The sequence below is a fragment of the Moschus berezovskii genome, chromosome 4, assembly GCF_049115385.1.
Source record: "Moschus berezovskii isolate FMDL1 chromosome 4, NW_MosBer_1.0, whole genome shotgun sequence".
Classification (NCBI taxonomy): domain Eukaryota; kingdom Metazoa; phylum Chordata; class Mammalia; order Artiodactyla; family Moschidae; genus Moschus; species Moschus berezovskii.
In genome coordinates, this window is record NC_142463.1 from 31,574,521 (window position 1) to 31,589,017 (window position 14,497).

General features: G+C 38.3%; 1 protein-coding gene across 10 annotated transcripts in view; it reads left to right on the forward strand.

Moving 5' to 3' along the window:
• Window positions 1–14,497, forward strand: part of PRKAA2 (protein kinase AMP-activated catalytic subunit alpha 2) — a 62,638-nt gene that overhangs the window by 15,344 nt on the left and 32,797 nt on the right. For all 10 annotated transcript variants that reach the window (XM_055401463.2, XM_055401465.2, XM_055401466.2 and 7 more), the window contains exon 2: window positions 7,219–7,360. In XM_055401463.2, coding sequence (XP_055257438.1) covers window positions 7,219–7,360 — 142 coding nt within the window. The remainder of the gene's footprint in view (window positions 1–7,218; window positions 7,361–14,497) is intronic.

Sequence of the window (14,497 nt, forward strand, 5' to 3'; positions counted from 1 at the left end):
CACCTCTCTTCTTTTCACAATTGCCGAACAATTGCACTCATCTCACATGCTAGTAAAGTCATGCTCAAAATTCTCCAAGCCAGGCTTCAGCAGTATGTAAACCGTGAACTCCCAGATGTTCAAGCAGGTTTTAGAAAAGGCAGAGGCACCAGAGATCAAATTGCCAACGTCCGCTGGATCATGGAGAAAGCAAGAGAGTTTCAGAAAAACATCTATTTCTGCTTCATTGACTATGCCAAAGCCTTTGACTGTGTGGATCACAATAAACTGTGGAACATTCTGAAAGAGATGGGAATCCCAGACCACCTGACCTGCCTCTTGAGAAACCTGTATGCAGGTCAGGAAGCAACAGTTAGAACTGGACATGGAACAACAGACTGGTTCCAAATAGGAAAAGGTGTACGTCAAGGTTGTATATTGTCACCTTGCTTATTTAACTTATATGCAAAGTATATCATGAGGAACGCTGGGCTGGAAGAAGCACAAGCTGGAATCAAGACTGCTGGGAGAAATATCAATAACCTCACATATGCAGATGACACCACCCTTATGGCAGAAAGTGAAGAGGAACTCAAAAGCCTCTTGATGAAAGTGAAAGAGGAGAGTGAAAAGGTTGGCTTGAAGCTCAACATTCAGAAAACAAAGATCATGGCATCTGGTCCCATCACTTCATGGGAAATACATGGAAAAACAGTGGAAACAGTGTCAGACTTTATTTTTCTGGGCTCCAAAATCACTGCAGATGCTGAATGCAGCCATGAAATTAAAAGACGCTTGCTCCTTGGAAGGAAAGTCATGACCAACCTTGATAGTATATTAAAAAGCAGAGGCATTACTTTGCCAACCAAGGTTCGTCTAGTCAAGGCAATGGTTTTTCCCATGGTCATGTATGGATGTGAGAGTTGGACTGTGAAGAAGGCTGATCGCCGAAGAATCGATGCTTTTGAACTGTGGTGTTGGAGAAGACTCTTGAGAGTCCCTTATACTGCAAGGAGATCCAACCAGTCCATTCTAAAGGAGATCAATCCTGGATGTTCATTGGAGGGACTGATGCTAAAGCTTAAACTGCAATACTTTGGCCACCTCATGTGACGGGTTGACTCACTGGAAAAGACTCTGATGCTGGGAAAGGTTGGGGGCGGGAGGAGAAGGGGACGACGGAGAATGAGATGGCTGGATGGCATCACCGACTCTGTGGACATGGGTTTGAGTGTACTTCGGGAGTTGTTGATGGACAGGGAGGCCTGGCGTGCTGTGATTCATGGGGTCGCGGAGAGTCGGACACGACTGAGCGACTGAACTGAACTGAACTGAAAATAAATGAATATATGTAACATTCTGTCCAACAGAATGCACATTATTCTCAAGTACACATGGATCATTCTCCAGGATAGATCACATGATATTCTACAAAACAAGTCTTAGCAGATTTAAGGTTGAAATCATACCATCTTTTCTGATCACAATGGTTTGAAACTAGAAATCCACAACAAGAAAATAGTAAGATGTGAAAACTAAACCACACACTTATAAGAAACCATTGAGTCAAAAAAGAAAATGGAAATAAATTATCTTGAGACAAATGAAAGTGGAAATAGATATTGTGGGAGGCAACAAAATTACATCTGAGACGAAAGGTTATAGTAATATATACACATAACCTCAGACATGCAGGAAATACACCACCCTAGTGGTAGAAAGTGAAGAGGAACTAAAGAGCCTCTTGATGAAGGTTAAAGAGGAGAGTGAAAAAGTTGGCTTAAAACTCAACATTCAAAAACTACGGTCGTGGCATCCGGCCCCATCACTTCATGGCAAATAGATGGGGAAATAATAGAAGCAGAGACTTTATTTTCTTGGGCTCCAAAATTACTGCAGACAATGGCTGCAGCCATTAAATTAAAAGACACTTGTTCCTTGGAAGAAGAGCTATGATAAACCTAGCCACTGTATTAAAAAGCAGAGACATCACTTTGCCAACAAAGGTCCACCTAGTCAATGCTGTGGTTTTTCCAGTAGTCATGTGTGGAAGTGAGAGTTGGACCATAAAGAAGACTGAACACCAAAGAATTGACACTTGAACCGTGGTGCTGGAGAAGACTCTCGAGAGTCCCTTGGACTGCAAGGAGATCAAACCAGTCAATCCTAAAGGAAATCAGTCCTGAATATTTGTTGGAAGGACTGATGCTGAAACCGAAGCTCCAGTACTTTGGCCACCTGATGCGAACAGCCAACTCACTGGAAAAGATCCTGATGCTGGGAAAGATTGAGGGCAGGAGGAGAGGGGAGTGACAGAGGATGAGATGGTTGGATGACATCACTGACTCAATGAGCATGAGTTTGAGCAAGCTCTGAGAGGTAGTAACGGACAGGGAAACCTGGTGTGCTGCAGTTCATGGAGTCACAGAGTCAGACACGACTGAACAACAGTAACACGTGTATTAAGAAATTAGATCTCAAATAAGCAACCTAACTTAATACCTCAAGGAATTCAAAACAGGAGAGCAAATTAAGCCAAAGTTAGTAGAAGGAAGGAGATAATAAAAATCAGAATGCAAATCAATGAAATAGTGACCAGAAAAACAACAGAAAGGATCAATGGAACTAAGAGGTGGTTCTTTGAAAAAAAAAAAAAAATTGACAAACGTTTAGCTGAACTAAGAAAAAAAAAAAGACAAGTAAAATTAGAAAAGAAAGAGGAGACATTGCACCTGACTACAGAAATACAGACTCATAAGAGACTATTATGAATAACATGCCAACAGATTGTATAACCTAGAAGGAACCGATGCATTTCTAGAAACACAGAATGTACCAGGACTGAAAAGGACACCTTTTTCAGTTCTAAGAGGTCTTGTAGGTCTTCATAGAACTGTTCAATTTCAGCTTCAGCATTACTGGTCGGGGCATAGACTTGGATTACCACAATATTGAATGATTTGCCTTGGAAACGAACAGAGATCATTCTGCCATTTTTGAGACTGCATCCAAGTACTGCATTTCGGATTCTCTTGTTAACTATGATGGCTACTCCATTTCTTCTAAGGGATTCTTGCCCACAGTAGTAGATATAACAGTCATCTGAGTTAAATTCACCCATTCCAGTCCATTTTAGTTCAGTGATTGCTAAAATGTTGATGTTCACTCTTGCCATCTCCCGTTTGACCACTTCCAATTTGCCTTGATTCATGGACCTAACAGTCCAGGTTCCTGTGCAATATTGCTCTTTACAGCATTGGACCTTGCTTCCATCACCAGTCACATCCACAACTGGGTGTTGTTTTGCTTTGGCTCTGCCTCTTCATTCTTTCTGGAGTTATTTCTCAACTGATCTCCAGTAGCATATTGGGCACCTACTGACCTGGGGAGTTCATTGTTCAGTGTCTTAGCTTTGCCTTTTCATACTGTTCATGGGAAAAGTCCATCTAGTCAAGACTATGGTTTTTCCAGTAGTCATGTATGGATGTGAGAGTTGGAGCATAAAGAAAGCTGAGCGCTGAAGAATTGATTCTTATGAACTGTGGTGTTGGAGAAGACTCTTGAGAGTCCCTTGGACTGCAAGGAGATCCAACCAGTCCATCCCAAAGGAAATCAGTCCTGAATATTCATTGGAAGGGCTGATGTTGAAGCTGAAACTCCAATACTTTGGCCACCTGATGTGAAGAGCTGACTCATTTGAAAAGATCCCGATGCTGGGAAAGATTGAAGGAGGGAGAAGAAGGGGAAGATAGAGGATGAGATGGTTGGATGGCATCACCGACTCAATGGACATGAGTTTGAGTAACCTCTGAGAGTTGGTGATGGACAGGGAGGCCTGGCATGCTGCAGTCCATGGGGTCACAAAGAGTCTGACACGGCTGAGCAACTGAACTGACTGACTGACCAAGACTGAATCAGTCACTCAGTTGTATCCGATTCTTTGCGGCCCTATGGACTGTAGCCTGCCAGGCTCTTCTGTCCATGGGATTCTCCAGGCAAGAATACTGGAGTGTGTTGCCATTCCCTTCTCCAGGGATCTTCCCAACCCAGGGATTGAACGCAGGTCTCCTGCATTGCAGACAGATTCTATACCATCTGAGCCACCAGGCGTCTATTCCCTTCATTTTTTGTTCTCTTTCCTTGTGATTTGATATCTATCTTTAATGTTGTGTTTGCTTTTTCTTTTTTGTATGTGTATCTATTATAGAATTTTTGTTTGTGATTCCCAAGAGATTTTAGTATAGCAGTCTGTATATGTACAAAATTGTTTTAAGTTGCTGGTCTGTTCATTTCCCATACATTTTCAATATCCTGCGTTTGTACTCTTCACAATCCCTGGTTTTGATATCAGATTTATGTATGGGTAATTTCCTGCCTTTCTTTTATGTTTGCCTTTACCAGTGATCTTTCTAATTTGTATTGTTCTCATTTCTAGTTGTGGCATTTTATTTTTTGCCTAGAAAAGTACCTTTAGGATTTATTGTAATGCTGGTTTTGATGGTGCTGATGTCTCTTTTTAACTTTTGCTTGTCTGTAAAATCTGTTGATTTCTCTGTCAAATCTGAACAATAACCTTGAAGGGTAGAGTATTTTTGGTTTTAAGTTTTTACTCGTCTGCACTTTGAATATATTGTAGTCCTCTCTTCAGCCTGCAGAGTTTCTGCTGAAAAATCAGCTTATAACTTTATAGGGATTCTCTCGTATATTATTTGTTGCTTTTCCCTTATTATTTTTAATATTTTTTCTTTGTCTTTAATTCTTGTCAGTTTGATTAATATGTGTCTCAGCAGGTTCCTCCTTGTGTTTATCTTATAGGGGACTCTGTGCTTCCTGTATTTAAGTGAGTGTTTCTTTTCTCAGGTTAGGGAAGGTTTTGTCTGTAATAGCTTCAGATATTTTCTCAGGCCCTTTCTCTCTCTCTCCTCCTTCTGGGAGCGGTGAGAGCCCAGGATGGTAGTGATGGCTTGTGCCTGTCCCTGGAGCTCCTGTAGGTGGTGGTGGTGTGTGTGTGGTGGGGGGAGAAAATATGCACACTGTTCTTCTTTATGCGTTCATTCATTTGTTGATGGACACTTAGGTAGTTTTCATATCTTTGCTTTTGTGAATAATGCTGCGATGGACATGGTAGTGTAGAGACTTCTTTGATATCCTATTTTTATTTCCTTCTAATACCTACAAGGGTGTTGCAGAATCATATTGTAGTTCTATTTTTTAGCTTTTCAGGAACCTCTATACTGTTTTGCATAGTGGTTACACTAGTGTATATTTTTGCCAACAGTGCACAAGGGTTCCCCTTTCTCCACATCTTCACCAACATTGTTGTCTCTTCAGTTTTAATGACAGCTATTCTGGTAAGTGTGAGGTGATCACTCATTGTAGGTTTGATTTGCATTTACTTGATAATTAGTCATGATTTACCTGATGATTACCTGAAGGATTTGTGTATTTGGCTATTTGTATACCTTGTTTGGCAAAAAGTTTATTTATTCATTTTTCAAATCAGATTGGTTTCTTTGCTATTAAATTGTTAGATAATTTACGTAATTTGGAGATTAACCCCTTATCAGATGTGTAATTTGCAAATATTTTCTTCCATTCGGTAGGTTGCCTTTTCATTTTGTTGATGGTTTCTTTTGCCATGAAGAGGCTTTTTAGTTTGATTTAATCCTACTCAATTATATTTGCTTTTGTTGCCTTTGCTTTTGTTATCAAGTTCAAAAAATTATTGCTAAGGTCAATTCTAGGAGATTGCCTCTTATGTTTTTCTCTGGAAGTTTTATGGTTTTTTGTTTTAAATTTAAGTCTTTAATCAAGTTTGAGTTGATTTTTGTTTAATGTATGAGATGGGTCTATTTTCATTCTTTTGTATGTGGCTATCCAATATTCCTAGTGCCATTTATTGAAGAGATTATTTCTTCCCCATAGTATGTTTTTGAGTCATTTGTCATAAATTAATTGACCTTAATTATGCATGAGTTAATTTTGGGGCTGTCTATTCTATTCCATTGATCTCTGTGTCTGGTTTTATGCCAAGACTATGTGGTCATGTATGGACGTGAGAGTTGGACTGTGAAGAAAGCTGATCACCGAAGAATTGATGCTTTTGAACTGTGGTGCTGGAGAAGGCTCTTGAGAGTCCCTTGGACTGCAAGGAGATCCAACCAGTCCATTCTAGAGGAGATCAATCCTGGGTGTTCATTGGAAGGACTGATGCTAAAACTGAAACTCCAATACTTTGGCCACCTCATGTGATGAGTTGACTCACTGGAAAAGACTCTGATGCTGGGAAGGATTGGGGGCAGGAGGAGAAGGGGACGACAGAGAATGAGATGGCTGGATGGCATCACCGACTCTATGGACATGAGTTTGAGTGAACTTCGGGAGTTGGTGATGGACAGGGAGGACTGGCGTGCTGTGTTTCATGGGGTCGCAAAGAGTCAGACATAGCGACTGGACTAAACTGAACTGATGCTGTTTTGGTTATTATCCCTTCGTAAGATAGTTTGAAATAAAGAAGTGTGATACATCTAGTATGTGCAAAATACTGTGCTAGACACTTCCTAGCAGATTCAGATGAATACTGTCTTATTTGAGGAGGGTAAGAGCTGGTAACTCTTAAACCATATGATTTTTCAAGAACACAAATATATATAACAGCCTAAAAATGGTAAAGGAACATGAACATTGTCAGTATACTGTGAAGGTTTGAAAGAAATAAGAGATTCTGTCAAATGTGAGAAAACAGGAAACCTTTATAGAAAAGGTGAAAAAGGGCTACATGTGAATTTTCTGATGAAATGGTACTGAAACTAGTTATGAGTTTTAATTTATTACACCAATTATTTATTCTTCCATAATACAGTGATTGAATTAACCAGAGAAGAGGAAGAGAGGAACAAAACATAGTAACTCTGTTCTGTCCAAAAGATGTTTCAAATTCATGCCTATAGTTTTAGGTATGAAAACGGAATTCAGTAATCCTTTCCACAGATGCTTACTTAACATCTCTGTGCTGGGTGCTGAGGACACAGAGAAGATAAAGATACCGTTTCTACCCTTCCGGAGCACATACTCCAGAAGGGCAGACGGACGTGAGAAGAGGTCATTTTCTGTTCTACGCAATGTGATATCACAGTGGTAAATATGAGGGAAAAAACTTGGGGTTTCAGTGGAAGGAGTCATGAATAAATGATTACATTGCTATGATGCTAAAGTTATTTTCCTTTTTCTTTTCTCTAGTTGGAGAGCATCAATTAACAGGCCATAAAGTGGCAGTCAAAATTTTAAATAGACAGAAGATTCGCAGTTTAGATGTTGTTGGAAAAATAAAACGAGAAATTCAAAATCTAAAACTCTTTCGTCATCCTCATATTATCAAACTGTAAGTATTTCTACACCTGATTACATAAGAGAAACCATTTCAAAATATCATATTTGAATTTATAATTATTTATTTTTAGTTAAACTTTTATAAATATACAGTTTTTCATATTTATATTTAACAAATGTAATTCATTTAACCTCATTATCCTTTTTCTCATGCTTCTGGTTTAGAATTAAAAGTCTAATTGTAGATTGACTCTTATCTCTAGTATTCATGTTGAAGGTAATTTAGGACTTTGCTATTTCTAGATTTATTTTATAATTGTTTTCTAGCCACTTTTAATGAACAGGGTATTTTCTTTTTGGAAAAGGTAGAAAGTAACCATTAAAGATTATCTGCCATAATATTATTTGCAAAACTTCAATCATTACTTTAATTACTGAGAGTAAAGTCCTTAGGAAGGCAAATTAATTTTATTTTTTGGATAAAACAAGTTACAAAGTTAGAAGATAAATTAAGAGTTCAATAAATAATTAATTTGAAAGATAATTTAATATCATCTAGACCTATAGAAAATTTAGACATTAAGTATGCAGCATTATTCTTTTACATCATTTGAAGTTGTGTTTAAAGTGGCCGAAATAGCTCAGTTGGGAGAGCATTAGACTGAAGTTGTGTTTAATATTAATTGTGAAAATGTAATATGCTAAAACACTGAAGGCTATCTTTATTTTTTATCTTAAAGCTTGGACAGAGTTTAATAAAGTAAATATTAATCTTATTGAGTACCTGATAATGGCTAGAAACTGTATTGAGCATTTTACATATATAATTTCACTTCATCCTCTCAATAAGTGTATAAGGGATATTATTATCTTCATTATACAGATAAGAAAATCACATGTTTAAAGAGTATCAGCAACTTGACCAAGGTCAAATAGCTAGTAAGTTGCAGAGCTAGTCGTTAACTTCATATCTGATTTCAAATGCCATACTATTAATCTCTATTCCAGGACTGAAAAAACTGAGAAGAAAAGCAGTATTAATATCTTTGAGACTTTGCTAGTTCGTTAGAATCAGAGGTTATATTTAGTCTAAACTTTTTTAGTGAGCTGTCTTTAGGTATCAACATTGATGAGGAACAATCTGATAACCCTGTAGAGGTACTTTATTTACCCATAACAAGGTTGCATAACAGCTGTGGTAGACAATAGTGCCCCCCCAACACGCCCCACCCCCCCAAAAAAGGGAAGATGTCCTAATCTCCAGTGAGTATGTTGTATTACATGGCAAAGGAGAATTAAGGTTATGAATGGATTTAAGGTTGCTAATGCTAAAGCTGAAACTCCAATACTTTGGCCACCTCATGCGAAGAGTTGACTCACATAAAAGACTCTGATGCTGGGAGGGTTTGGGGGCAGGAGGAGAAGGGGACGACAGAGAATGAGATGGCTGGATGGCATCACTGACTCGATGGACATGAGTTTGAGTGAACTCCGGGAGTTGGTGATGGACAGGGAGGCCTGGTGTGCTGTGATTCATGGGGTCACAAAGAGTCGGACACGACTGAACTGAACTGAATCAGCTGACAAAATAGAAAGATTTTCCTTGGTTATCTGGGTGTTTCTAGGGTAATTCAGTGGTCCTTAAAAGTGGACAAGGGAGTCATAAGCCAGAGATAAAGATTTGAGATGGAAGCAAGGTCAGAGAGAAGGGATATGAAAAGGATTCAACTGGCTGTGCCTGGCTTTGAAGGTGGAGGAAGGGGGCCATGAGCCAAGGAACGCAGGTGATTTCTAAATACAAAGAACTAGATTTCCCCTAGAGCCCCCAGAAGGCAAAGCCCTGCTGTGCCTTGATTTTAGCCCAGAGAGGCATGTATCAGACTTTTCCCTTTAAAACTGTAACATAATACAGAATACATTTGTGTTTTTTTAAGCACACTAAGTTCTTAGTATGGCAGCAATAGAAAACCAATAGAGTAGCATTCTTGAAATCTTTAAGTGAATGGCTGATCCAGTTATTGCTAGGATTTGGGACACACATTTAGTCTTTTCTATAACTAGATGTATTTAGTGCTAGGGAACCAGTGCAAATTGGTATGTTAAATGAGGGGGCCCCCTCAGTGTATCTTACTAACAGCATAAATATGCCACTAACTGTTCAGAGGAGGCTTTTGCGGGGGTTTGGTGCGCCATTGGACGACCTGTGATGTCTCAGTTCTCTCATCATAATGATGAAGACTTCATTCTAACAAGCTTCAGTGTCATTTGATCTTCATTTGAAGTTCACTTGATCATAAGCATAAATAAGAAATGATGTCCCTGAAATTGCATGGCTGTACTTGATTTTAAGGTTATATTATCTAGGACCTGTGGTTTAGATGATCCAAAATTTGTATATACAGGTTTTTAAAGATATCACAGGAATTAAAATATCACCTATGATTCACTCATCTATTGTTTGTTTCCTTAACTTTAAAATGGGGATACTTCATGCTGCTGTTTGAGAATTACTGTGTTCTCATTGTTATAATGCCTGCTGGTTGAAGTGCATTGACCCAGAAGCAGGGTCAGTGATTTCACTCCTATCATGATTCCAAATGATTTTCAGTTAACTGAACCAGTTCATGTCTGACTTCAACTCCACATTAATAATTTTTTATTCAAGTTAATGAATAACTGAGTGGATGAGTTTAGCTTCTAAGATAAATCTCTTTGCTCTTCCTTAATGAGTGGTCACTTCCTATAAGAGGTGAAAGCTGCTAAACCAGGCTAAAACTGTCACATGCCAAAGTGAGAAGGGAGAGATCTCTGTATTCTTCGTTTCTTGACCTCATCACTTATATAATGCAAACCCTGAAAGATGCCACGGAAACTTTGTTCATTTAGAGCATGAGTTCTAGTTGCTATTTTGTTCCTATAAATAAATCTTTTTGTCAGTAAACAGTTGCAATTGTCAAAAGGACTTAAAAGCTTCTTTTTGATGTTATAGCTACTGGTGTTTTCTTGCTTCCATTTCTATAACTATAGTTGTCTGACTTTGGTTTGACTACTTACCCCATTCTGTTTCAGAATTATTTCATTATGTTCTGTTTTGTGAAGGAGTACTAGGATGTTCTCAGGATTGGTCAGAAGGTAACTGACAGAGGTGAATTTAATGTTTAAAGTTTCTGGCTACCAGCCTAAGTTTAGTCCGTTTAACCACATTGCCTCTTTAATTGTGGATTTGATTTTTTGTTGTAAAAAGGCACTCATGTATTCTTGCTTCAGAATAAACTTGCTGACACAGCCTTCTAACAGTGTTAGTGATTCAAACAGGGAGAAAGACCTGATCCTTTTAGTGGTTTTGTTTGTTTTCTGCAATCTTGGACTACACAAGTGAGCCAAGAATAGTTTCCTTGCTGGCTTCTAGAATAAGCAAGAAAGTTTGAAAACTAAATACTGAAAATGAAGGTTGTATGTTGCACAATTTCTCTATTAACTCAAAATTTAAAAACCCACAGGGAGAAAATTAAAAGGAATAAACAGGATTGAAAGGAAACTCCAAACTTCCCATGGACTAGAATTTGTTGAATTGATTTTTGTCCTGGTTTTTCATTTCCCCATGGTTCTTAGGGAAATTTCACTTTAACTGGTCAAAGGATCAATACTTTCTAATTTGGCAAAGATGGTTTTTGCCTACCAACTTTTAAATATCTTTATCTTATCCACCCCATGGATAGCTTTTAACAGTTTTCATGAGCACCACCTGAAAATGTAGTCCCTAGGTTTCTATGGCACCACGGTTTTCTGATTTTCTTTTTACCTTCTTGCCTTTTCTTGAAACTTTCTTTTATGGGCCCTTCATTATCTGCCTGGCCATTAGATACTGATATACTTCAGCATTCTAAGCTAGTGTAATCTTAGTGAATCCTTTTTGGGTGACCCCATCTGCTACCCGGAGAAGGCAATGGCAACCCACTCCAGTACTCTTGCCTGGAAACTCCCATGGACGGGAGGAGACTGGTAGGCTGCAGTCCATGGGGTCGGGAAGAGTCAGACACAACTGAAGCGGCTTAGCAGCAGCAGCAGCAGCATCTGCTACCATGGTGTGATTTGTCATCTCTATCCTAAAAATTTACAAATCTATGTTTCTGCTGAATTCTGAAGATATTCATTGAACTATTTATTGAGTGTTTCCATTCTAAAATCAAAGAGCCATTTGAAATTAAGTTGAATTTTTTCATATATATGTATATGAAAAATTCATATTAGTTTATTGAGTTCAGCTTAGTTTACATATGTATATAATTCAACTTAGTTTATATATATGTTTGTGTGCATGAATGAAATAAATTTGTGTGCATGAATATTAGTTTATATACATTTGTGTGCATGAATGACAATACCGATCACACAATTTCCAAAGCCTAAAATTTGAGCATCATATTTAATTTCTCTTCCCTTACCCCTTACATGCATTTGATCATTAAGTTCTACTACTTTTTTTTGAGTGTTTCCTAAATCTGCCCATTTCTCTCTGCTCTTATTGTTACCATATTCTTACTTTTTGTATTTCAAATGTTGTTTCTGCTTGGAAAACTTTACCTATATCTCCCTTCCCTAAGCTTCCAATTCCAACTTGTCCTTTAAATGCCAGCTTTTAAATGCAGTTACTTCTGGAAAAACTTGCCCTAGCCGTAACACACTGGGTCAAGTTTCATCCGCTCTGTTCCTAGAGCACCCAGAATGTCAGCTTTTCTAAAGCCTTGGACATTACATTGCAATTGCTCATTTTCTTTTTAGTATCTCCACAAGATTGAATTCTTTAGGTGCAAAAACAATATTTGTTTTCATCTTTTATTCAGCCAATTTTTATCGGGTACCTAGTATCTGATAGGTGCTGTTCTAAGGCTTTGGGGGTACAGTAGTAAAAGACAGGGTCGGTCTCTGCCCTTGCGATGTTTATGGCTGGCCTTATCTAGCAGTTCGCAATAGTAAGTAAACAAATTAGCCAGACTGTTTTAGGCATTGATAAGTGCTATATGGAGAGTGAAACATGGTGCTGTCCTAGGGTGTGACAAGGAAGGAGGAGGTGCTAATTTAGATTAGGCTGTTAAGAAAGCCTCATTGAGCAGAGATAGGGCTTGAGCTAAGACCTTAAGGATTATAAAGATTTAGCCATTTGAAAATCTGGGGACAGTATTTGTAAAGGAACCTCAGAGGGGTGAAAGAAAGATTGAGTATTATAGGAAAAAGAAGATGGCTATAATTTATAATGTTGAGAATGGAGTGAGTGATGGAACCCAGGTCTCCTGTATTACAGGCAGACTCTTTACCAACTGAGTCACCTTTTAATCTGTAATCTCTTCAATATCTACTTTGGAAGGTAAAGGCTGTATTTTAATAAAATAAGCACAGTTTAGTATCATCTAATATTTTATTTTCTTTCTTTTTTAAAAAAATGTATTTATTTTAATTGGAGGCTAATTACTTTACAGTATTGTATTGGTTTTGCCATACATTGACATGAATCCACCCCGGGTGTATATGTGTTCCCCATCTTGAACCCCCCTCCCACCCCCCTCCCCATATCCTCCCTCTGGGTCATCCCCGTGCACCAGCCCCGAGCATCCTGTGTCATGCATCGAACCTAGACTGGTGATTTGTTTAACATAGGATAATATACATGTTTCAATGCCATTCTCCCAAGTCATCCCACCCTCGCCCTCTCCCACAGAGTCCCAAAGACTGTTCTATACATCTGTGTCTCTTTTGTTGTCTCATATACAGGGTTATCATTACCATCTTTCTAAATTCCATATATATACGTTAGTATACTGTATTGGTATTTTTCTTTCTGGCTTATTTCACTCTGCATAATAGGCTCCAGTTTCATCCACCTCATTAGAACTGATGCAAATGCATTCTTTTTAATGGCTGAGTAATACTCCATTGTGTATATGTACCACAGCTTTCTTATCCATTCATCTGCAGATGGACATCTAGGTTGCTTCCATGTCCTGGCTATTATAAACAGTGCTTCAGTGAACATTGGAATACATGTGTCTCTCTCAATTCTGGTTTCCTCGGTGTATATGCCCAGGAGTGCGATTGCTGGATCATATGGCAGTTCTATTTCCAGTTTTTTAAGGAATCTCCACACTGTTCTCCATAGTGGCTGTACTAGTTTGCATTCCCACCAACAATGTAAGAGGGTTCCCTTCTCTCCACACCCTCTCCAGCATTTATTGCATGTAGACTTTTGGATAGCAGCCATTCTGACTGGTGTGAAATGGTATCTCATTGTGGTTTTGATTTGCATTTCTCTGATTATGAGGGATGTTGAACATTTTTTCATGTGTTTGTTAGCCATCTGTATGTCTTCTTTGGAGAAATGTCCATTTAGTTCTTTGGCCCATTTTTTGATTGGGTCGTTTATTTTTCTGGAATTGAGCTGCAGGAGTTGCTTGTATATTTTTGAGATTAATCCTTTATCAGTTGCTTCATTTGCTATTATTTTCTCCCATTCTGAAGGCTGTCTTTTCACCTTGCTTATAGTTTCCTTTGCTGTGCAGAAGCTTTTAATTTTAATTAGGTCCCATTTGTTTATTTTTGCTTTTATTTCCAATATTCTGGGAGGTGGGTCATGGAGGATCTTGCTGTGATTTATGTCGGAGAGTGTTTTGCCTATGTTCTCCTCTAGGAGTTTTATAGTTTCTGGTCTTACATTTAGATCTTTAATCCATTTTGAGTTTATTTTTGTGTATGGTGTTAGGAAGTGTTCTAGTTTCATTCTTTTATAAGTGGCTGACCAGTTTTCCCAGCACCACTTGTTAAAGATACTGTCTTTTCTCCATTTTATATTCTTGCCTCCTTTGTCAAAGATAAGGTGTCCATAGGTGCGTGGATTTATCTCTGGGCTTTCTATTTTGTTCCATTGATCTATATTTCTGTCTTTATGCCAGTACCATACTGTCTTGATGACTGTGGCTTTGTAATAGAGCCTGAAGTCCGGCAGGTTGATTCCCCCAGTTCCATTCTTCTTCCTCAAGATTGCTTTGGCTATTTGAGGTTTTTGTATTTCCATACAAATTGTGAGATTATTTGTTCTAGCTCTGTGAAAAATATCGTTGGTAGCTTGATAGGCATTGCATTGAATGTATAAATTACTTTGGGTAGTAGAAGCTTTTAGTTTTAATTAGGTCCCATT